The sequence below is a fragment of the Neopsephotus bourkii genome, unplaced genomic scaffold, assembly GCF_033783945.1.
Source record: "Neopsephotus bourkii isolate Nb327-2 ecotype Australia unplaced genomic scaffold, CSIRO-AGI_Nbou_v1 NB_335, whole genome shotgun sequence".
Lineage (NCBI taxonomy): Eukaryota > Metazoa > Chordata > Aves > Psittaciformes > Psittacidae > Neopsephotus > Neopsephotus bourkii.
Genome location: NW_026900841.1, coordinates 125,307 through 150,576, shown reverse-complemented (window position 1 = coordinate 150,576; position 25,270 = coordinate 125,307). Strand labels below are relative to the sequence as shown.

General features: G+C 40.6%; 3 protein-coding genes and 1 long non-coding RNA gene across 4 annotated transcripts in view; all 4 read left to right on the top strand.

Moving 5' to 3' along the window:
• The window catches only part of LOC133209409 (uncharacterized), a 360,513-nt gene extending 352,589 nt beyond the window's left edge, over positions 1-7,924 (top strand). Inside the window, exon 2 of the long non-coding RNA XR_009724670.1 lies at positions 7,673-7,924. This is a non-coding gene — a long non-coding RNA (uncharacterized LOC133209409). The remainder of the gene's footprint in view (positions 1-7,672) is intronic.
• Positions 29-6,855, top strand: DUSP19 (dual specificity phosphatase 19). The gene is made up of 4 exons (XM_061348079.1): positions 29-347; positions 521-567; positions 1,580-1,732; positions 6,494-6,855. The coding sequence occupies exons 1-4, from the start codon at positions 122-124 to the stop codon at positions 6,713-6,715; spliced, it is 648 nt and encodes a 215-aa protein (XP_061204063.1). The 5' UTR covers positions 29-121; the 3' UTR covers positions 6,716-6,855.
• A 2,499-nt stretch (positions 7,925-10,423) lies between the features above and the next one.
• Positions 10,424-13,730, top strand: LOC133209437 (uncharacterized). The gene is given in 8 exon segments (XM_061348134.1): positions 10,424-10,506; positions 10,836-10,896; positions 11,072-11,125; positions 11,128-11,195; positions 11,197-11,617; positions 11,986-12,255; positions 12,505-12,601; positions 12,841-13,730. Coding segments are annotated over 8 exon segments (1,944 nt in total).
• Positions 13,731-16,096: 2,366 nt separating this feature from the next.
• On the top strand, positions 16,097-24,839 carry NUP35 (nucleoporin 35). Its single transcript, XM_061348035.1, has 9 exons — positions 16,097-16,225; positions 16,874-17,044; positions 19,092-19,219; positions 20,779-20,839; positions 21,407-21,548; positions 21,928-21,997; positions 22,088-22,216; positions 23,693-23,860; positions 24,202-24,839. Exons 1-9 carry the CDS (start codon positions 16,207-16,209, stop codon positions 24,277-24,279), a joined length of 966 nt encoding a protein of 321 aa, XP_061204019.1. The 5' UTR covers positions 16,097-16,206; the 3' UTR covers positions 24,280-24,839.
• The last annotated feature ends 431 nt before the right edge of the window (positions 24,840-25,270 follow it).

Genomic DNA, 25,270 nt, shown 5'->3' with positions numbered 1-25,270 from the left:
CAATGGAGGCTGCCCGCGCTCTGCCAATCGCGGCTCGCCTGGCGCGGAGCATGGAGGCTGGTGCCGCTCGGCCTACGCGGAATCGTGCGGTCAGTCGCGGGTGAGCCGCTGTGCTTGGGCTATGCACTCCCTCGCCCAGGAGATCCGCAGCTTCTCCAGAGACAACTTGCGGAAGCAACGCACCCGCGTAACGACGCTGACCGGCAGGAGGATCATCGAGACGTGGCGCGGAGCCTGCTTACAGGTGGAGGAGGAGGAGGCGGCGGCGGCGCCCGGCGGTAGCGGCTATGTGCAGGACCTCAGCGCTGACCTGCAGGTCGGCGTCGTAAAGCCCTGGCTGCTGCTGGGTGAGTGCGGCCGGGGGGCAGTGGCTGCGTGCCTCGTCCCTCCTGACCGGGCCGCGGGCCCGGACCCTGACCCACCGCTCGTTTGCCCCGGAGAGCCAGCGCTCGCTGCGGGGAGCGAGCCCCGGGGCCTGCCGGTGTGGTTTCGCGTAGCGACCGGCGTGCTTTCTTCCCAGGGTCGCAGGATGCTGCTCACGACATGGAGACGATGAAAAAGCATAAGGTAACATAACACAGAAGTCGAAATGCCTCTCGCGTGCTGCTTATTGGTGCGTTTAAATTAAAAAGTCTGAAATATCCCTAAGAAAAATTATATTACATTTTAATTTTTAAAAGGCTGCTGGTTTGCAGGGAGATGGATGCCTGCGAGCTTCACCAGAAGCTGGAATCCTTTGCTGCAAGAGAATTGACTGTTCAGAGATGTTTAACGGCAGGCGTTTCAGCTCCGGACACCGGGCAGTGTCAGGCATCCCTGCCTTGTGGGGAGGGGTGAAACAAGGAAAACAAAGCAGCAGCTCTAAGTCTGTCCCGAACTTTGGTCTTACTCTTCTGCGTTACAGTAACGGGGTGATAAGGCCTTCGAACAGTGGTGCTTCTGCAGGACAGGGGAGTGCGCACCAGTCTGGCATCTGGTGCCATCTAAGTGTCACTTCACTGTAAGTTAAAATAACCCACGACCTGGCCGTAGCCTGAACAGGGCAAAGATGACAGGAGGCCAGAGGTGGTCTCACCTGACAAGCGCAGGTATAGTTTACTCTGAAATCCTTCTGCTGCACTGGCAAGTACTGCTTAGTTCCTCAGCAGAAAAACTGAAGTTGATGGGTTAGGGTAGGCTTGAGATCTGGGGGATTGCTGGGTGGTCTGTGCTCTCATTCCTGTTGCTTTCTCTTTTATTTTCCACCTGTGTGTTGAGAGCTCCCTTTTCTGTTGAAAATCCGTACTTTAGTCTGTGTTTAGGTGATCGCAAATCTTTTAATATCCTCTCAAAAATAACCCAAAACAACAAAGAAACTGAAATTTGGCACAGTATATGTTAATGTGCATTAAAACTTTGCACTGAGAAAAGCATACCATAGACAGCATATGTACGTAAAACTGAACATTGCAGTTGCGTAAAGTACAGTCTGTGTATGCCTAAAGAAGAATTCCATCTTTGCTATTGCTCATTTTACCTGCTATCGTCAGAAAATGCCCATTTCTCTCCTGTATTTTTTTTTTTTCCTTTTTTGACTCAGGTTACTCATGTTCTAAATGTGGCATATGGAGTGCAAAATGCCTTCCTTGATGACTTTACATACAAGACCATTTCTATTCTGGACCTCCCAGAAACTGATATTATCTCTTATTTCCCAGAGTGTTTTGAGTTTATTGAGAAAGCCAAGATACAGGTATGGTATATCAATTATTGATGTTAGTAGTTATCCTGTTTGGATTATTTATTACACTGTTTAAAATCTAAACCAGCTTCTTTTGTCAAAAGAAAGTATGGTACTAAAATCATAGTTTTGCCACTGCCTTTTTAAATTTTAAATTGAGAATCCCAGCAATTTCTAAGCATTTGTAGAGATGTGGCACTGCTTTAACCCCCATTCTCTCCAGCACTGGTTTTTCAGGATGACTGTCTTACATGTTTTAGAAAAATGCTTCCTTAATACAGTAGGACCAATGGCTGACTTCAGATAAAGAAATCAGATTCTATGTCCAAGTCACTGCATCTGACAGAGGAAAAAGATGAAACATGACTTTCCATAATTTGTCCATTGGGGATGTTGTTTTGAATTAGAAGCAAGCCTAACAGGGCTTTTACAGATCTGTGTGGTTTGTCAGCAGTAGTCTGCCATTCTTGTGCTTTCCCCTGGATCATCGATCGAGTTGTGAATCCACATACAATTACGTACCAAGGCTGTCAGAGAATGTTAAGTAGTCTTGGAGCCAACCTGGGATTTAACTGCTAACAAAAGATATGACCTAGGGAATGGGGTGAAGGCACTCCTTCTGGGGTTGCCTGGCAGCCTTGTCTATTCCTAAGACCATCCCTGACTTCTATTTGTTAAATTCCAGCTTACTGTGTAATTTGTGATAACTGTTGCTTTGGTATCAAAACTATGAATTGACAACCAAACCTTATTGCATGTTATTCCACCATATCTACCATATTCATTATTTATGTAGGTGTGGATAAAAGCAGATAATCTTGCCCCAGCTTTCTTGGTGTTACACAATGTTCTTTCCTTCTTTCATTTATTATTTACAAGCTATGTGATCCACATTGTCACTTAATGACCTTTTTAAGGTTTCTAGTTGCGGTTTCAACTTCATTTCAAAATGAGACTTGCCATTCATAACCGCATAGTGTTGCCTTCTGCCTCTGATGTTTGTTTTCCAGTTACTGTTATGTAATTTTCCTCAAAAGTTTTATAGCAATGTTAATAGTTTTCTAATGGGAGAGTTGGGTTAAAGAGTGGGTAATTGATGGAATAGATGGCTTCCAGGATCACTTCACAAAGCATGTAATAGTAGTGTGTGGAGACGGATCTCTGGATGGTTTGAATCACTTTATTTGCTTTGTTAAAATAGTGTTAAAAGATCTTATGAGAAATTATATCATGGAGTGCTTTTCAAGTAATCATTTCCTTATATGGGGGAGGGAGAGGTGCTCACTGATGAGAGAACATGATACATGAGAAATCATTACTAGAACATCATTAACTTACTGAAGGAGTATGTGAGCACTTGAATTTGAGAATGCAAATATAGCCTGTACTGTTCAGTAAGTCACTGCCAGCTGGTAGTTGTAATAGGATTGAATTTACTAAAATGGTAACTGCTCAATTCTGTATACATCATGGTGAAATTCTCATACTGATCAGAGCTCACCTTCTAGGCTCCAAAGTGGCAGGCAGATTTTCCATTACCCATGTCAGATCACAGTGCTGTGAATAAAGGATTTCTTTTTTATCTTTCTGTTTAATATCAAATTATAAAACCTCTAAAATCTTGTTCTTCCAGGCAAGAGATCTTGGCTCATTCGTGAACATCTCTCCTTATTGCTCCCTCTCTCACTCCTAAAGAAAAAGCCCTAGCACCACTGTAAAGTGGATCCCTAAGGAACTACATTAGTTTATGGCTCTTCACCAAAAGCTTTATCCTTTTTAATTTCTTTCCTCGGTGAGGCTTTTTGCTCACTGTGTATAACCACTGTATAATAACTTTTCTCTTGGGGGAAGGCGATTTTGCTTCCCTCTGTATAAAAATTAAATGAAAACCTTGGTCTTGAATCTTCAGAAGTTCTTGCAAGACCATGAACAATTTCTGGGTAGGCAGATTAGGCTAAATGGATCAGAACAAGGAGTTCCCAGTGAATAGACTAATGACATACTTGCAATCTGTTTCTCACTTTTATTTTGTAATAACATTAATACAAAATTAGTTAAGAATTATGTGCCAAATTAATCTTTGTATAAAGAAACGAGCTTATCAAAGGAAGATAAATGTTCTCAGTATTAAATTTGATTTTATGTTGTTGCCCATGCTCATTCATGTTCAGTAGTTTTGAGGTCTGTTGCATGGATATCACTATATAATTTTTGGCAATTTTCATGGTTTAAGCCAAGCTGGTAACTCAGAACCATGCAGCTGCTTGCTCATTCCCCCCTTTTCCCCACTCCTGCTCCCAGAGGGATGGGGAGAAGAATCGAAAGAATGTAAATCCCACTGGTTGAGATAAGAACAGTCCAGTAACTAAAGTATAATAAAAATCTACTACTGCTACCACCAATAATAATAATAATGACAAGGGGAATAACAAGGGGAGATAATATAGAACTAAAAGGGGAAAAGGGAAAAAAAACAATAAACAACACGTGATGCACAATACAGTTGCTCACCACCCACTCACCAATATCCAGCCCTACCTGAGCAGCTATCTGGGCCTTCCAGTAACTCCCCACAGTTTATATACATGCTGTGGTATGGAATACCTCTTCGGCTACTTTTGGTCAGGTGTTGGTCTCTGCTTTCCCCTGGCTTCCTGTGCCCCACCTCACTGGCAGAACATGAGACTGAAAAGTCCTTGATTGGAGTTAGCGTTACTTAGCAACAAGTAAAAACATAGGTGTATTTATCAGCATTGTTCTCAGACTAAAGTTGAAAAACAGAGCACTGCACCAGCTACTAAGGAGAAAATTGGCTACTGCTGCTGAACCCAGGACAGCAATGTACAACAGAACAGTCAAAAAAAACCCCAAACAAACAAAACAACCTTAAAAGAAATGTGAAAGAGGAGAATAGAGCATGAACTATTAAAAGAAAAATAATCACTTTCCGTGCTTATTTTTTACCCTGAGTGCCACTGGTAGATAATTGATTTTGATTATGGTATGTCTGAAATAACTTCCATTAGATCAGTAAAAACTACTCCAGACCTACAGTGGATAAGCTTCAGAATTTGCTTCATTAGCAGTGGCATAAATATAATTTCTAATGTCACCATTTTCATGTCCTTATTATAAAGGAGATTTTACACGTCACCACCAGCACTTGCTCAGGTAGTTGAAATAACATGTGTGAGTCTGCTGTCTGCTCTGTTGTAGTCTGTGTGACTGGGAAGCATACCCCTGTGGATGTAAGGGGAATGAGGGTAACAGTTTCCAGAAGGCAGTGCAAACAGGATGTGATTTCCATTGCAAAAAAGGGTGGTATTGTTACTCATTGTGCTGGGGTGCAGGAGCTTAGATTCACCTCCTAGCTCTGCCATAATCTTACAGTGTTAATTTGAGCAAGTCATTCTTCTAGTCTCAGATTGGCATTCCTTCAACAAGGATACTAACACTCAGTTTCTTACCTTTTTTTTGTGTTATTTAAAGGGAAAAATTTTTGGAGGAGGAACCATTTTCTGCTCCATGTGTTTGTTAATATACCAGATAATTGCAACTCCTCAGTCTGTAACATAACCCATCAAGTTCCTAGAGAAAAACCCTGGTGGTTATAAGTTCTCTTTTACCTCTGGGTAAAATGCCCTATGAATAATTTGTGCCTGTTAGGGCAGACAGAGCAGGCTATTTGTATCTTGAATATATATGTTTAGCCTCAAGTGTCTGAGCACATTTTGTCATGTTTCAGTATCTTTCCTCAGAATATGGATGTGCTAGGCGCTTGGGGGGATTTTTATTGTGAGAGAGGCATTTACAGACAGTTTGGGCCTGGCCTTTTCCAGGACATAATCTGATGTACAAACATGAAGCATGGGCCTTGGAAATGTCACCTAAGCCGCACTAGGTCAGTCTTATTGTCTTTGGGTTAACTCACACCCATTATTTCTTAATGAAGACATTTGCAGTGTCTTTTTAGAGCCATTCAGGTGTCTCAAAGATTGCCTGAGAAAAGCTGAAAATAAACCCATTAATTTTATAGATAATTCATGAGAAGCCTGAATAATTCATGATAATTCATGAGAACCCCAGGAGAAACATTTGTGAATTTGTGGGAGATTCAGTAGTTTTGGATTCAGCACCTTGGCCCTCCGTTAAAAGGACCCTAGTTGTACCAGCTGCTACAGTGTACCAGCAGTGTGACCGAGAAGTAGAGATTTGTTGCAAGTTACACCCTATCTTTTCTGATTTTTCTGTTCCTATGCATGATCCTGTTTATCCAGAACCTTCACTGAAGAACTTCAGAGTATTCAAGAAACATGAAACTAGAAGATGTTCTAAAATCTGCCTCTGTTCCTAGCTGTTCGCTGCCTTGCCATGTTTTTAACCTTGTAACAAAAACCAGTCAAGTTTCTTTCCTTGTTGCTAACTTTAAAATTGGCAGCCAGTTAGATCAGGTATCTTAGTATCCCACCTGTCTGCAGTTTGCCTTTTACATGAGGGAGCTGCTGCAAGGTCTTGGGGAAAGGCACAGAGGAATGTTTTTTTAGTTCTAAGTTATGAATTAGATTTGAAGTATTGGGTAATTATAAAGTGGCTTTGGTTAGAAAAATACTTATTTTGGGGCTTGTATATTTGTGTTTGGTGTGTGTAAATATTTGCTCTGAGCTCAGCAAGGAGCTTTTAGTAGGTCTAAATAGACCTTTAAATATTGTTTCTAATACTTGTTGCTATCTGCTTAATGAATATTCCAGCTTATGTTTCATTTGTTTCTTGAAGGATGGTGTGGTGCTGGTCCACTGTAATGCAGGAGTCTCCCGTGCAGCAGCAGTAGTCATTGGTTTTCTAATGAATTCAGAAAGACTGAGTTTTGCTAGAGCCTTTTCCTTGGTGAAAAGTGCAAGACCTGCAGCTTGTCCAAATCCCGGCTTCATGGAGCAGCTTCACAAGTACCAGGAACAGAATATAAAGGCAAATGGAAGCATAAATGATCACAACTGATCAAAAGGGAGAAGCAAAACAATCTGCTTTGACTGTACAGTAACAGATGTTGGATGTACTTTAATGTCATTTTGCAGTTCAGTTTCACATATGCATTTTAAAGTCTTTACATATTTAGGTTTTTTTTCTTACCCCACTTTGACCCCCTGGTCTGAAGGCCAGATGGTATTCCACTGAATTCAGAGGTGATTTTGGCCAAGAACAAGCTCTCCCTCGAGTACTAACAGAAAGACAAAGTTCAATTTTCCTTGAAGTATTAGAAAAAAAAAACCACCCAGAATTATGGTTTTGGTTGGTTGGGTTTTTTTTTGTTTTGTTTTGTTTTTTATTTGACCATAGAATCATAGAACAATTTGGGCTGGAAAGGACCTTAAGATCATCTAGTTCCAACCCCATCAGAAAATGCAGGAAATAGAGAAAGGAAATAAAATAACTGAGATAAGTTGCCCTGTTCACTTTAATACTAAACCAAATGTCTGCACTGTAGTTGGTTGTAAAAGCTAGATAATAAAATGTTGATACAATAAAGCACCTTGATATTGGATTTTAAATTTATATTGCAACTAAAGAGTATTTAATTGAATTTTGTGTAACCATTAAATGTTTTTGGAAATTAAAACAGATGGCCTTTTGAGAATGCTCAAAATATGTTGGATGCTTTAATGCTTCATGTGTTTTTACTATTTCTCATCAAGTAGTGATTTGAAATGTAGTAACACGGTGTTTCCAAAGTGCCTGCACCAGGCTATCTGGGATTTTTAGTAGATTATTTTGGTGGAGATACAAAATGTGTTTATAATGACCTATCTCTGACTCACTGCTACTGCCTTTTCTTTGCATTTGATCTTCGTGCCAGGTTGGATGGGCTTGGAGTAACCTGGTCTAGTGGAAGGTGTCCCTGCCCATGGCAGGGGTTGGAACTGGATGAGCTTTTAGGTCCCTTCCAGTCCAAACCAGTCTGGATTCTGTAATGCTGTGATTAAGTTGCTGTCCCCTCACTCCATTTCATATCAAATATAAAGAACAGACATCATAGCATTGGTACTGTTGATCCTCCTGACAGGTGTTGGGCTGGAATTACAGTATTAAGAAGGCATGGTTTTGTTTTGTTTTAATGTATCTGTAAAATATGCTAATATTTTTATGGCCTTTATGCCAGTTCCAAATTATTTGATATATTAATATGCAATAAATTAAAAAGGACACTGTTTGGATTTTTTTTGTACTGAAGTGATTTGTTAGGCATGGTTTCATTATGTGAAATACAAACTCACTCCTCTAAACAAGATAACAAGGTTTTATTGAGGGACAAAGTCAATAAAGCAAAAGCAACAGTTCTGGGCGCATGACCGTAGCCAGAGGCGCATGTGATTAGTATTTGTTACAGGTTTATATACTTTCACTACTGCATTAGTCATACACATATTCATAATTCCCATGTATAGGCGGGGAATATTATAACTAGCTCCAGGAACTTACTATCATAAGTCTCCTTTTGGCGGCTGTGCGCTGCTCTCCAGTGATTGTGGGCAGGGGTCTTGAGGATGAAGTAACCAGTCTTCCTCTTGCCAGCAGGGGTCTTCAGGATGAAATAAGCAGTCTTCTTCACAGTGTATTTTTCACCTCCGGCACAGTTGGACGCCCCAGGAATCACACAACTAGCTGAAACCAGCCATATCTGCAAAGATTTAAAACAGCGTGACCTTTCTGCAAAATTTGTTGCAGAATGGGCAGACAAGGAGTATCCCAAGCTAGCAGATGTTTGGGAGGCTCTGTCTCTAACTGATAAGTAGAAGGATGGTATGAAATAACTCATTTCATGTTTAGTGGGGCCACTAAATCCTGTTATCTCACCACGGACTTATAACACAAACATTGTTCTTCAGAGCTAAAGGTACTTTAGAAGGATGGTGTGAAACAATTAACTCATATTTAGTGGAGCCACTACATTCCATAGACTTACAACATAAACATTGTTCTCTTTCTACAACCTAAGTTAAGCTAAAAAGTACTTTATGTTTTCCAGGCACTAGCTTTTCTTAAATCAAGTCCCCCCTTCTTTCTTTTACCTTTACAAATTCTTTTGCTATGTGACTCCGTTTTTCTCAAGAGTTCTAGCCCTTTTTAACTTGTCTAATCTTGTGTCTTTAGCGAGCTTTGTTTCTGTTATTGTAAACCGGTACAGTTATACCCACATAACCACCTATGATTTGCAAAAGCCAAGACATTTTTGTGTGTTTATCACAATTAACTGGTAGTGTTCTCTCCTTTTAGCACTAGTTGGAACTGCAGTATATCATCGTATATGATAATAAATTAATTGCTCATAATAAATGCTAATGCAAGGTTTAGGTTACAGGGTGGCTGATTACTGTACTGTGGTCACCATTTCCACGGGGACTGGTCATTGCATTTCCATTGCAGGTGTGCTGATTCGGAGAAAACTCCAGGAACAAACTCGCCAGCAGAGTTTCAAGTTGACAAGCAGGTATTCTTTATTGTGGCGCCGGGAGACACGGGGGATAGCTCCTCCTAATGTGTGTTCCCGTACTGCCATGCAGGCCATCCTTATATGGTCACTGGGCATATTACATCATTTTCCAGAAAGTTTCCGGCATGCATACAAAAATGTGATGGTGGTCTTTAAGGGTCGTTTACTTTTCCCAACAATCTTCATAACCATCTTAATTAACATTACAGATGTAGCAATCATCCTGTCCTTCTACTTACCAGTTAGTTTAACTGCTCCCATCCTGGACATCAGCTAGTCTGGGATACTCCCCAGTAGATGTTTACACCAGCTTAATGGCTTTATTAACACCACAAACAGGAATCATCCTGTTCTTCTACTTACCAGTTAGTTTAACTGTGCCCACCCTGGACATCTGCTAGTCCCAGATACTCCCGGTCCCCAGGTCCTGTTTTTCTCTTCTGCTTTTCTTAACACCTTTTGTACTAAAGTCCTGAGGACCTGAAACTGTCAACTACCTTAAAGTGATATGCGGGATACGTTGTTACAATTGATGTTGTTCTTAAAGCGACAAGGAAAATGGGACGACATGATCTATGCAGATATGTTTTTCATTTTAAGAAACCACCCGGAGTGACAGACTGCACAATTAATATGACTCCGCCAGATCCCTTAATTTTTGCTTTGGAAAAGGACAGGGAAAAACTGAAAGCTAAGATGGAGAGATGTTTTTCAGCTTGTGATATTGGGGAAAGATGTTTCTGGAAAATAAATACGAAAATTATATATCACAGGTACCTCCCAGAGGAGCACCCTCTGTATCTGTCCTATCAGATATTGATAAGGAGGAGATTGCTGTCATTGGCAACGTACAGTACATTCATATTCAGAGTTAAGAAAGGGTTAAACCAGAAGCGCTGTTGCAGAGGCAGGCATCTGTGACCCCTGCAGAGCAGGGTGAGCAGCTGTGAGGGAAAAAAACAAAAGGAAAACCAAGGGGGAAAGGAGGGGAGCTCGAGCAGCTCCTTGTGTTTGAGCACTGGATGGGTGCTGGGGCAGGCAAATAAGTGGGAACAGACATGTTGACAGATGGGACTGAGGGGTTGTTGAATAAATGTGGAGGGGAGTAACGGAGGAAGCATGGAGAACGTATAGGAATTGGGAACAGGTAGAAAAGAAAAGCTAGGTCGTGCTATAGCCACGGCTGCGGTGGTTGCTTTGAAACTGGTGGAGGAGGAATGTCGGGTGAAGGTGGGGGAGTGGACTCTTCTTCTGTGGAATCGGATCGGTGTGAGTGCTATGAGGAGTTTGGACACTGGAAGTGAGACTGCCCTGGGGGTGGTGTGCCTGGGGTGGCTCTGATGACAGAATTGTAACTAGACTGACAGGGACCGGGGGAGTCTTCCCCAGCGGACCCACTGGTTATAATGAAGCCAGGGGACAAAGAGAAGGAAGTAGAATTTTTAGTTGATACAGGTGCAACATATTTAGGGTTGAACAAAGCTTTAATGCCTGTAGGGGATGACTATGTTATGATAAAAGGGACAACTGGCCCATGTGAAAAGGCGTGCTTTTGTAAACCCCTGAAATATCAATTGGGAAAGCAATGGGGCATTCATAAGTTTTTGTATATGCCTAACTCCCCAAAAGCTCTTTTGACGAAAATTTATTAGAACACTTGGAAGCAACCATTACTTTCAAAAGAGGCAAGGTCACTTTAAAAATATACGACCAACAGTATATAGAGAGGTTAAACTTAGTTTGGTTACTAAACACGGCGAAGGAAAAGTCAGGGAAAATATACTGGATCAGGTATTTCCAGGAGTATGGGCCAGTAATGTACCGGGAAGAGCAAAACCACACCTCCTATCCAAATTAAACTTAAGGAAGTAAAACAGACAGTCAGGGTCAAACAGTACCCCTTGAAAAAGGAAAAGGAAGGAAAAAGGAAGGAATTAGACCAGTGATTAAAAACTTTCTGCAACTAAGGTTATTAAGAGAATGACAATCTGACTCCTATTTTGCCCGTCTGTAAACCTGATGGGTCATACCAAGTAGTACAGAACCTACGGACTGTTAACAAGGTAACAGAGGATCTCTACCCTGTAATAGCAAACCCATATACTTTATTAACATGTTTAACACCGGAACTAACCTGGTTCACTGTTTCAGATCTGAAAGATGCCTTCTTTTGCCTCTCTCTTCATGAAGCCAGCCAGAAAATTTTTGCATTCAAATGGGAGAACCCCAAGAGCGGGCACAAAACTCAGCTCACATGGATGGTGTTGCCCCAGGGATTCAAAACCAGCCCTACCCTGTTTGGAGAACAACTGGCAAAAGACATAGAGTCTTGGGAAACTCCATCAGAAAACAGAAAATTGTTGCAATATGTGGACGACCTCCTAGTGGCCGCACAGACTGAAGAATCTTCAGTGGACAAAGGAAGCCACTCAAGCCTTCCACCAATTAAAAAAAACACAACGCCTTGATGTCAGCACCAGCCTTCGGACTCCCAGATGTGAGTAAGCTGTTCTTTCTTTTCTCCCATGAGAAACAATGAACTGCCTTAGGGATACTAGCACAGGACTTGGGCCCATACCAGTGAGCAGTTGCTTATTTTAATAAGCAATTGGACTCTGCATCCAGAGAATGTTCTGGATGCCTCAGAGGCCTTGCAGCAGTCGTGCTGAATATCCAAGAAGCACACAAATTCACCTTGGGCCAGAAAATGACAGTGCTAGTGTCCCATACAGTGGCTACAGTGTTGGAAGTGAAGGGTGGACGCTGGCTTTCCCCTCAGAGGTTCCTGAAATATCAAGCCGTCACTGTGGAACGAGATGATGTAGAGATAGTGGTAACTAACATTGTCAACCCAGCTTCTTTCCTTAGTGGAAACGAAGGAGAACTGGTATACCACGACTGCCTGGAAACCATTGAGGCCACATACTCCAGCTGTCCAGACCTGAAAGATACCCCTTTGGACAATGCAGAAACCTGGTTTACTGATGGGAGCAGCTATGTCCTCAGTGGAAAACGACACGCTGGATATGCAGTCACCACCTGCAGAGAAGTAATAGAATCTGAACCTTTGCCAATAAACAACTCTGCACAAAAAGTGGAACTGATTGCTCTGACTAGAGCCTTAAAAATAGCAAGAGGAAAAAATATAAATGTCTATACAGACTCAAGATATGCATTTGGGGCTATACATGCACATAGAGCTATTTAGAAAGAAAGAAGACTGTTGAATTCGCAAGGAAAAACCATCAAACATGCACAGGAAATAATGTGATTGGAAGCAGTCCAACTACCTGAAAAGGTAGCAATCATGCATATCAAGGCACACCAGAAGGTGAGCTCAGAACGGAAGGAGGGAAATGAGCTGGCAGACAAAGAGGCAAAAGAAGCGGCAAGAGGTGAGACAACAATAGAAGGGGCCCTAATTCCTGATGGGAAAATTTTCCTAGAAGGTAGGCCAAATTATAATAAGAAAGATCAGAAATTAATTTCAGACCAAGGCGGAACCTTCAATGAGGAAGGGTGGGCTAGCATAGCACAGGAAAAAATAATTGTCCCCTCCTCTTTGTTATGGTCCCTAGTAAGGAGTGAACATCAAAAAAGAACTGGGGGGTGGATGCCTTGCATAAATATGTAGTAAGCAAAATTATGGCTAGAAATTTGTATGCTACTATCCAACAGGTAACCCGCCAATGTGATCTCTGCCTTCAAACAAATTCCAAAAATAATCCTAAACCCAAAGTGGGCCAGATTGGGAGGGGTAATGGATCAGGACAACCGTGGCAGATCGACTTTACAGCACTTCCAAGAAAAGGGGAATATAGATACTTATTAGTATTCGCAGATACCTTTTCAGGTTGGCCGGAAGCCTTCCCCACTAGAACTGCAAAGGCTCAGGAAGTAACAAAGACAGTGTTACAGGAAATAATACCACGCTATGGGGTTCCAGCCACTATGTCTTCAGATAGGGGACCACACTTTATTTCAGATGTGGTACAACAAATTAGTAAACATTTGGATATTGATTGGCAACTTTGTGCTCCTTACCACCCTCAGTCAAGTGGTCAGGTGGAGAAAATGAATCATCTACTCAAACAGCAAATTGTGAAATTAGGCCAAGAAGCCAGTCTGCCTTGGCCCCAGGCACTCCCACTGGCCCTGTTGAGGATTCGAACTAAACCAAGAGCATGGGAAGGGTTAAGTCCCTTCAAAATACTATATGGGAGACCATATGAGATTCAACAAGGAACATCTCCCCAAGTGGGAAGAGAAATTATGAACACCTATATAACAGAGTTAGGGAAACAACTTAGAAAGATTGAAAAACATGTGGCTGGGACTCGAAGCAGGGGATTGGATAGACCAGTACATAATACACAACTTGGAGATTATGTATATATAAAATCCCTCAAACCTGCAGGCGAAGAAAATCTTGAACCAGGGTGGAAAGGACCATTCCAGGTATTACTCACGACTTCTACAGCTGTTAAGATCAAGGAGCAGAGTGCCTGGATTCATCTTACTTGAGTTAAAAAGGCTCCGAAGGCCCCCTGGAAAGTCACACCAGGCGGCAACGAATTGAAGCTAAAACTTATCTGAGTGAGATAAATGTACTGTGGGTGGAAATGTTCAGTAACCTAGTTTGCAGAGTTTCAATCAAGGAAATTGTCCTATATGCAATCATGATTTAAATTAATAATAGATGCAGTTGGCATGACCCAGAGCAATGTATCCCTAGCTATTAGTTGTATACAAGGACAATTATGGATGCAGTCAGTAGCTGCCTTAATTATAAGGGAAGGGAGTGAAGGTTTTTTCCCTACTGAGTTTCAAAAGGTTGTTTGGGATAATGCCAATGATTTGGAAAGGAAGCTCCAATCTTGGTGGACCCTGGTAAATCTCACCTATGACCCTATTACGAACATGGCCACAGCTTTTGTGCTTACTATATGTAATGCCACAATTCACATTATCCACCCCATTATTGCACTAGGATTAAACCATGAAGGAACAGTGCTTTATCCCTCTGAACATACAGTATGGGCCCGAATGGTAGGTAAGAGATGACAGACTGTATATTTAAAATCTTGTATTACATGAGAACAACAAGGGTTCATTTGTGAAGGTAACACAATTGATACAAAAGACACATGTCTTGATGTGGAACAAGGCATTTGTCATTCTGAGGTTCATCCAGATAATTACTTGAAAGACTGTACTTATATATATTGGTCAAGGTTGTTTATGCTTAAGAACTGCTTGTACTTTTGTGAGGATAGATGATAATGAAATCGTAACTGCTAAGGACCATTCTAATTTTTGCATTTGTAACTTTATTAGGATTACTGGATGTGACTTCATGTATTTAGCACCGGTTGTATCCCACCAATTGATAAAGTCTAATTACACAACGTACCACAAATTATCACCTATACCCATTGGAATGGACCTTACATTGGTAAGGCAACTGATAAAACACAAAAACCTCATTAACATTTTAAACAAAGGTCAGGAAAATGGAGAGAAAACTTTAATTACCATTCATCATGACACAGAAAAATAAGTAGTCTTGCAAAGGGTAAGACAAGATAAAAGTTACCACTGGTGGGATGTACTTTTCAGATGGTCACCCACTGCAACTGACATTCTAAATCCGTTGTGTCACCCCATTGTTGTTCTTCTAATACTAATCAGTATTAGCTTTGTGTTATCCATTGCGTTGTTTGAAATTAGAAGATGTTACAACGAATAATGATTTTGACTTCTTTACCAAACGTACATGGTAAAGCATTGAAAAATACCTTTCGCGGAAGCTGGTTAAAAGTAAGCCTGTATAATAAGTAAAAGAATTTACTAACTTTATAGAAAAGGGGGGACTGATACTGGGAAATAAAGGGTTAACATTGTGCCTGCTTGCTTAAGCAGTTGCTGTGCTTGGTGAAGCAGAACCCTAGGAGTCAAAGTTGCTAGAATGGTGAAGCAGAATTGTAGGAGTTACAGCTGCTAGGCAGAATTGTAGTAGATGAGATTCACAGTTTAATATTTAAGACATTCTTGTTCAAATAGTATCTTTAGAAAGAAAAGGAACAAAAGATAGCCAGAGTAACAAAATTTATAAACTTGACAAGTTTCTGCTTTAAGATACATAAAACCGGCTTGTACTGAACCTGAAGTTTGGACAGGAGCCGAAACCCTATTGAACATGCGTGAAAGCAAGAGGTTACTCGCGGTGATGAAGTACAGCCCTTCATCCTCACGACCCCTTAACGACCACCACCAGGAGGCACTGCGCAGGTGCACCACTGGGATGAATGCCAGAAAACTAATTATAATACTAGACTGGAATAGGTTTTGCATATGTATTAGGTGTGAAGCAATCTCATGTTTAAGTAATCATTATATGTAATATAAACGAACTGAGTGGCAAAGGGGGGCGCGCATGCTTTTGGAGGAGAAATCCCCATGCACCTCATCGCTGAATAAAGCATACCTCCAACTCTAACGAGTTGTGGAGTCAATGCGCGTATCACACGCACCGCAGTTATTTTTCATTACAAAGCCATCACACTTAACATTGCTTAGAAATGATTACATTTTGTGCTTTTGTGCCTCCTTGTCTCACTGTGCATGGCTCTGTGCTGTCAACCATAGAAATGGCTGCCGGTCCTTTCCCTGGCATGCAAGCTTTCCTGCCTCGCCTCAGCGGCCAGGTTTGTGAGTTCTCAGGCCGTAGGAATAAGCAAAGACAAGCGCTTGTAACGACTGCTACGATTATGTTCAGCTGTGTAACTACCATCATATGGCCCAGGCCCGACCGCCAGGCGCCTGCCCGCAGAAAAGTAAAACCCTTCCTGCCCGCGTTACCGCTCGTAAAATGGCGGGGGGGTGGGCGGGGGCGGATCGGAAGTGCCGGCGGGCGGAAGTTCCGTCGCGTTTGAAAGCGCCTGGCGGAGCAGTTGCTAATCCTTTCTCATCGCTCGGGTCTACGGTGGTTTCCTTCACCATGGAGCCGCCGCCCGCAGGTGAGTGGGGCCGCCCCTCCGTTCCCCGTTCCCGCCGCTGTGCCATGCTTTCGGCTGTTGGGCGGCGCGAGGCGCCTCAGGTGGCCGTTGACCGTTGACCGTCTCTTCTTGCTAGGGCTGCCTGTGGCCTGGTGAGGTGGTGAAGGCAGACGCTGCCTGGCTGAAGTGGGTCATGGGGGACGAGACCAGGGTGCTCTTCTTCCTCGAAGGGAATGTGAAAAGGGGCCGTGTGGCTTAAGCATGCAGCCGGGGCCGGGTGGCGGCAGGGCTGCGGGGAAGCCGCGGTGCCGTGTCGGAGCACGTTTGCTGGGCGGGGACGGAGTAGGACCCGGGGGTGCCCTCATTGCTTTTACATTGGAAGCGCTCCTGAAGCGAAGTCAAACCTGCAATTTTTCTCAGGCCCAGAAATCCAGCCGTAACCAAAGGAGCATATTTTAACAACAAAGGTGTCGCCTTGTATCAGTTCTTGTAGTTGGAAACAGCGTAGGATTGTGATAAACTTTGCTCGCTTGGAAAATAAATGTTTATAACTTAGTCATTTACTGCGTATTGTTTTACATTTCTTCAATAAAACCGTTGTTGAAGCAGTGGAAAAGGCTAAGTGACTTGGGGCCATCCATGCTTCTCAGCTTGTTTTCATTAACACAGGAGCTGAGCCGATGACTCTCGGCTCCCCGACATCTCCAAAACCTGGAGCTAGTGCTCAGTTTCTTCCTGGATTCCTGATGGGTGATTTACCTGCGCCGGTGACTCCGCAGCCACGCGCTTTAACCGGCCCTTCAGCCGGGGTGATGGAAATGAGGTCTCCACTACTCACAGGTCAGAATTCGCTGATTCCTAAGAAACTGTCCTGAAAGTAAAATTTGATTTGTCTTATTGCTCTATGTGACTGTTGCAGACTTGAATTATTGTAAGTTTATAACTTGATGTAAATGACCTCGTTAAAAAAGGGGTAAACTCAAGTGTATTCAGTGAAGTTTGGTTAAATTTTTCAAAGTAGGCTTAAGTTTAATAACTTTTTTTAAACGTGGGATTTTTGGTATCCGTAGAGGTTGCTTTTACAGGCAATATGCACCTCGCCTAGTGTGAAATCAGTTTGTACAGCTCTTGACAAGTTGATTGTACATACAACCATTAGTGTTTTCTCTTGGTTTAAAAGGGAGGTGCCTGCTGGCAAACTAAATGCAGCTTGTGCCAGCTGCAGGTTTATTTGCAGTGAATTCTAACAAGTCACCAAGGCTGTCCGACTTCTAAAAAACAAATGGAGAAAAACTAAAAATAATTACTATCTAGTGGTTGTATTTGCAGTCTTGATGTCTGCTATAATTGGGGTGGAGTAGTGACATTTCCTAGCTGTAGATGCTTATCTCTTTCAAACCACCCAAATGATCCAACTAGAGAAAGTTCTTACCCGTGCTTCTGAATTGTGGAATGCCATGCCTTTTTTTTCTTCTCTGAGAAGTATGAGTGAGTAGGTCTCCTGGGTTAAGCTGGACTTAAACCATGACAGTAGGCGATAGCTTCACTGATTTATTTCATGTGATGGGTGATCTTGGCTTTTGTATTGAATCGGTTGATATAATGTATATATCTTGTTAGTGTGCTAGTCATTTTGAAGGAGAAATTGAAAATTAAAGTACTGCAAGGTAATGTAGATATTATTTTCATTCCATTTCAAGCAGAATTGCACTTGCTGATCTTTCTGGGTCCCTTTCAGCCTGAGCTGTTCTATGATTGGTGGTGTGTTGGTTTCCTGCTTCTTGTTCTTGTTAATTTCCCCTGTTGTCTGCCTATTGTTTGCTCCACTCCACTTCCTCCTCTCCCCCCCTCCCCAAGCCTCTTAAGTAAATATTTATGAAATTGAAAATAGTCATGTGTATTTCACCTGTTTTTGAAAGGCTTCATTACAGCCTTAGAGTATCAGTTCTAGAGAAGGGAGAACCAGTAGGATACTAACACAGGTCTCCTAAAACGAGTGATTAAGTATGTCCCTTAAACTAAAAACCTTGATGAGTGTGCACTTTATGATACGCTGTAACAGTTTCTGGATGTGTTAAAACATCAAAGGGGAGTCTTGAAGCTCAGAATTTAGAATTGAGAAATACTGTGGAAAAGTTTAATTTCACATGTTTTGCAAGTGAAAACTGTTAAGCCAGACTACTTCCCCTCCCTCCCCCCTTCTTTTTTTTTTTCTGGGGGAGCCCACACAGGGAGTTCAGAGGTATGTCAAGATCTTTCAGTCAGTTTAATTCTGTTATATTGGAAGTCCCAAAGTTTGAGAAATGGGAGAGCTTGTTTAACTTCATCCTGCTCATAACGTCACTGCTCTTAAGATCCTATGTTTTTAATATGAAATCACATGGGAAGGAGAGGAATTTGGACAGTGGGAATGTGACAGCATGTGCAATGTCTGTGTGCATTTTGATGTTGTTCTTCAGCATGTAGAAGGTCTGAAAAACCTTGCTTTTGCATCTCTGCTACAGAGAACTTAGTCTCTGAAACAATTACAATGGATTACTAGCCTGCCTTGAAACAGGAAGATGTAGCTATGCTCAGAGCTTCGTAAAAATAACAAGTGCATATAAGTAATAACAAGTGCATTTACTACTGCTATAAATGTGCTGGGTTACTAAGAGGTATAAAAATTTTAGATAATACTGAGTAAGGAGGCAGTTTGACACAAACATGATGTTCTGATATAGAACATTCAAACCTGAACAATTTGATATGCCAGGTAGTTTTGCAAACCCCCAGTGAGACAATTAAGAGCTTTCAGTTGAATTTACTTTTGAAGTTTCAAAGCAAGTAGCAGTGGAATAAAATTACAAGTTTTCTCATGCTCTGAATTTGTTTCTTTTGACTGCAGGAGGATCTCCCCCACACCCAGTGGTACCTACGCATAAAGATAAAAGTGGTGCTCCACCAGTTAGAAGTATATATGATGAATTCTCTAGTCCTGGACTTGGATCAACACCTCTGACCTCAAGAAGAACAGTAAGTGGGTTAGGTATTGGCTTGTTCTTAGCAGAGGATGTGACATTTCTTAATGCTTCAGAGAATTCTTTAACTCAGTTGTATAAGCTGCTGTAGCAAAATGACTGAGTCTTCAAATCATGAAATTGCTTAGTCTGGGTGTTTGGTGTGCCTGTTCTGTGCAGTCTGAATGAGAACTGCAGTCGTGAAGCTATCTCCTGTTGTTATGGATTTTTGATAGTGTAGAGAATCAAAAATGCAAATCATGTCTCTGCTGTGTTTTCTACATAGCAAGTACAGACTTGTTGCAGCTTTTTGCATTCTTATAAATTTATTGGGCTGCTAATTGCCAGAAGGATCCAAGTATCTTTTTGTTTACTGGGCAATAGAGGCATTTACTGAAATAGAGGGAATTTTGTGCTGAATAAAATATCTAACAAAAGTTTGGGTAGAGAGGTGGGGTCGATTTTGTAATTGTAACAGTAATTTCTAAAAGGTCAGTCTAATAATGAACTACTTACTTTAGCTGAGCAGTCAAGCAACTGTTAATAGGTTCTTTTTCAGTGAACATGATTCCTTTGATCCAAGGAGGAGGCCTTTCACTGAACGAGCAGGCTTTTTATTGAATGTTGCCTTCTGAAAAGTTTATTCTGAAAGTTCAAGTCCTCTGTGAAGCACAGGATCCCCTACTGTCTTAAAGGACTGGATACTTGAAAAAGAAAAAAAGAGCAGCTATCAGAATGCCTGTTGGTATGTCTACAGGCGCTCCAGTTTGATCTAGAAAATGCCATGAGTCAGGCTAAAAGTACACAAAAAGTGTTCTGAATATTGAAGTCATATCTTAAAAAGAAAATGCCTTGTAGTAGCTAAAGCTGAAAGCATACTTTCCTTCAGTGCACTAAATGGCTGAGAGGGAAAATAAGTAGTGATGAGGAATACAAGTGGGGGTTATATTCCCATGATTTGTAAGTCCTTTAGGCAATTGAAAATCAGATGCTGGTAACTAATGATACTGGTTTGCTTTCCATCAGGGTGCATGTGACTGTGTGAATTGCTGTATTACTGCAATAATAAGATGCCTATTTTGAAAAGGTTAAACTATCAAGTTTCTAGGTATTGATACCTAAAGCTACTTGGTTTCATGAAGTATATGTGATTGGTGTTAGGTAATGGATTTTTTAGTTCCTAAAGCTTGCCCTAAGCCTAAACAAGCTTTCTTCTTATATACCATAGTTCGTTCTTGTTAGGTGATAAATGTTACAGACAGACCCTGAATCCTGTTGCCTGTGGTGCTTTCCTTCTGTAGTTTGGTTTACGCTCCCATGCTACCTCAGATATTTGCATTTAAGCCTATTTAAGCTAGAATGTAAAAACGTTGTTAAGTAATTTTTCCTCAATAACTTAATAATCTTGTATTAAGTATACATATAAATGGCTGTTATTACCCTTAAAAGTTACTCCTAACTTAAAGCAAAAAGTTAATATTCTTGCCTGATGCTTAAGTTACCTGAAAATGGTTTCTTCTGATCTGAGATGTGTACCTGTAAGAATGATTTTTTACTTTATGTATTTTAATACAGGCTGTCTTTTCTCTAACACAGAGCCCATTGGTTGGAACTATGCCATCAACCCCTGGAACAGGTAGATGTCCTGCCACAATGTACCATCTACTGTTGTAATGCTTCCCTTCATACACAAAAATCATCACTGTTCTAGTACATCAACTCCTTGCTAATTTGTAAAGGAGTTGCATATTTATTAGCATTTCAAAAGGAATTTGTATGTGACTGAATTTCAGTCATCTTATTCCTTATTCTAAATTTGTTGTTGAACTGAGCCTAGAGGTGGTTGTACTTGAGCGAAGCAGCTGAGATTGATGGGTTGTCTTCCATCTTCGTAAGATTTTCTGTCTTGTGCATGAAACTGTGGCTTCTTGATAAACTTAATTCTGCTGGTTTATTCCTATTTGGCTTATGTATTAAGTTGCTAGTGTTCAGAGGTCAAGGAAAAGCTATGGTGCTGGTCATAAAACTGACTAACATGCCTGCAAATGTGAGGTTTGGCTGACTTACTGTTTGTCTGCAATTTATCTCCACCAGACTCTTTTGTATGCAAGAAAAGTGCTTGATGATAAATTTATTCCTTCACTATAGTCTCCTGAGCTTATCTGTTTTGCAAAAATAATTTAATACCATTTCAATTTAACAGCTTCAAGTGTGTTCAGTCCTGCAAGTATTGGGCAGCCTAGGAAGACTACTCTATCTCCTGCTCAGCTAGATCCTTTTTACACTCAGGGTGATTCCCTGACTTCAGAAGATCAACTTGATGACACATGGGTAACTGTATTTGGGTAAGTTGATTTTCGAAGTGTTAGAAAAGACATGGGTGAAGACTTTATTGCATATGGAAAGTACAGGGATGTTGCTGTTGTCTGGCATTCCTGGGTTCTGCATGAAATATAGCTGTGGTTAAAGCCAGCAAATGCATATGTTTTAGTGAAGCACTCTAACTTAAGCTACATGTTAGTTTTTTCAAGTTAGAAAGGCACCATTCTACTGTTGAGGTGTGTGGTAAAGTAAAAATGCCTGGAAGATGATATTCCCCAAGTTACTGCTTCTAAAATGGCATTAACAGTAGTCTTTTTTTTTATTTTTAAAACCCTTCATAGGGTTGCATTTTAGAACCAGAATTCTTAAACTATTAATTTTTTAACTATTTTTGTCTTTCAGATTTCCTCAAGCATCAGCTTCATATATTCTTCTACAGTTTGCTCAGTATGGAAACATATTAAAACATGTGGTATGTCTTAGTTTGGGACTTACTTCTGAAACCATTCTGGCTCATTCTTTAAAAAGCTAAATTTCACAATTTTTACTTAATCTCATGCAGATGTCCAACACAGGAAACTGGATGCATATTCGATACCAGTCTAAGCTTCAAGCCCGGAAAGCCTTAAGCAAAGATGGAAGAATTTTTGGTGAATCTATCATGATTGGAGTCAAGCCATGTATAGATAAAGTAAGCTAGCATCTGCCTTCATTTAAAAATAAGGCACTCTCCTTTTGGACTTCCTCTTTTTTTTCTTTCTTTTTTTTTTTTTTCCTGGCCTTTTTTAATTTTTGAACTACAAAAATAAGTATTTCAGTTTTATACGGGTATACTCTGTTATACCTTACATGAGGTTTTTCTGAAGTATTTGGCAAGGTTTCCTGCTGAGAAGAATCATTATTCTAAATCTCTGTGTTCCTTAGAAGGTACAGTGCTCATAATTACATTGTTATAGAAGATATGAAGTGAAACTGTAACATAGGAGACAATTGAGAGAGTTTTCCAGACTGGAATTTATATTATTTAGGGGCTGGAATAGGTACGTGATGGCAGATTAAGATTGTTATTGCTCCTAACTGTCCCTCTGCTTTTATGTGACTGATTCTGGCTTTTCAGTTTATCTTAGTACATCAGACTGAAAATTTGTTAGCAAGGCAGTCCTGATCCTATTCTCCCACCTGCCCCCACAAAAAAATGTCATTTTTTTGCAAGTAGTGTTTTGGGTAGACGTGTGTGTGTGTCAGTCTAATTTTATCATGAGCTGTTAGTTTCTAGGCATTGGGAATGCCCTGACTGTTAATTCTTGCAAGCACTTTATATTGGATAATGTACATGAGCTTAAGCAAGTGACAGTCATTTATAGTTCTGCTATTATATGGTGTCCTATTCTATATTTTTGATAGTGTCTCCTGCCAGACGTGTTTCTGAATTTCTGCTGTCTTTAGGCTGAATGCTGTGCTCCACTGAGTCAAAATGTAGTGAATTGAGTCTCCACAGGCTGGTTGTCATTTCCCACCTTGTTTTCTCTGGGTTCTTGTGGAACTTTTGGTTCCCATCAAGTTGCTTGCTGCTTCTCACTTGCTACATGCATTCCTTTCTAAACATAAATTTACAAAATGAAGCATCTTGACTCCTTTTCTAGCATTTGATAAGGGGATTGGGTGACAGTCGTTGCCAAATTCAGCCTGAACAAAAACCTGTAAGTTGGTAAAGGCTTGGAAACTGTTCTGTGTGCATCAGATGGAATATTTTGGAAGTATTTAAAAAGAGGGTGTTATATTACTTAGTCAAACTGGGACTGAAAAATGTTACTACTTGTAGTTTGTTGCAAGTCTTGCAATTTATTTTCTCTAAACTCTTTCAAACTTGGCTGACATTTAGTACAGGCAGTGAACAGATTGCAGACTTTCCCTACTTCTCAATGGCGTAATCCAATATATAAACGATTGCAGCAAGGAAAATGCTTAGTGGTGGTGTATACTTGTATGCTCTCTACTGACAGGCAATTTACCTGTGTTTTTTGCTTGGTTTGAGATGTGAACATATTCTATCAAACAGTTTGACAGAATAGCTCATTCTAGATAATGAAGGTGAAAGAGTGTGGGTTTTTTTTTGAGTTTTTTTTTTTTAATCTTTGTTTATATTGAGTTATCTCTCTCTTTTAAGAGTGTGATGGAAAACTTGGAAAGGAGCTTTATATCCTCAACATCTTCAGTTTTCACTTCACCTACAAAATCTGTCAGCACACCAGTACAACTTGCAAATAATACTACAAGGATTTCTACAATGAGACCTCTTGCAACAGCATATAAAGCTTCCACTAGTGACTATCAGGTATTTTAAGGGAAATGGAAATGTGTTTTTGTGCTATCTCCTTTGAAGTTGTATGAGGCTGTACACGCATGACCTTAGTGTTCTCCTGTCATTTCCTTAAAGATGTGGTTCAAGTACAAACTCAGTCTGTTCAGTCTCCAAAATAATAAAACTCTATACATTAATGACTTGTCACTTTTCCAGTGTTTAAGTCCTGGTTTTGAAAGTCTTTTGAACATATTTTGTCAAAATACAGAAGCACTTAGGAAAGAAAGAAAACAACCTGGGTAGTATAAAAAGAATTAACTATATGTTGACTGATATTTTTATCTCCTCCCTCCTTTTCCCCCCTTGTCTTCTAGGTGGTTTCTGACAGACAAACTCCTAGGAAAGATGAAAGTATTGTATCTAAAGCAATGGAATATGTGTTCGGCTGGTAATACACAAGAGGAAGTAACACTAAGTTGGTCAGGGTTTCAAATATGCTACTGGCATCCATGGTTAGTTGTATAACTGTTGGTGGCAGTATTTTAACTTGCATCTCACCTGATACGCCTTCAGTTGATTCAGCAGACATGTAGCTTGCACTTTAAATGATGGCAGTGTACACATGGTTTTAAACACCAAGTAAGTGTAAATATAAATGCTTTTTTCCCATCTGTGCTCTGATTGCGTGGTTTTAGAAACAAATGTCAGCACTGACTTTTCCTCCGATTACTTTCTGTAAATAACTTTCCTGGAAGTTGGAAATGTTAAAATGGCAGCTCTATTTACTGACTTCTGTAATTTTGTTGGGGTTTTCTTTCTGGAAAGACAATGGGCTACTTACAGGATGAACACTGTGCACAGCTGGCTCCCAGGGACAGGGGCTGTTCTTAGTACATGTGATTTACATGTTTTTATTTGGATTCATTGCTGGTTTATAATTATCTCTGGCATAATGTTCTAAATGTCATAGCAAGCTTTTCACTGTTTTATTAATAAAGCTAAATAAAGTTAAGTTTTTCTTAGGCTGTTTTTTTTTTTTTAAATTGGTATGAATTCTGTTAGGAAAACTATTTACTGTACTCCTAAGTATGAAGTTGCCTAATGTTAAAGTGTTATCAGCAGAGCAGATGCTGCTGGTTTTTCCTGAAGTAATACCAACTGGTGTTAAAACTAGATAATACTTAAATGTCACCTTCATGTGCATTTTATAGCAGTGTGTACTTAGAATGCTACAGCTTGTTACCTGTTAAGACAGAAAACATTGACATATTGAAAGAGAAATAGAAAGATTCAATATGTCAATGACAAGAGCTACTTTAATTTGAAGACTTCTAAGAAATTTTTTCCAAGGTCTCATGTGAAGCTCATACCCTTTGAGATAAAGGTTTCTTTGTGATCTGGTAAGAGAGCAATTTTTTCTCCAATACTTTGGAAATTACATGC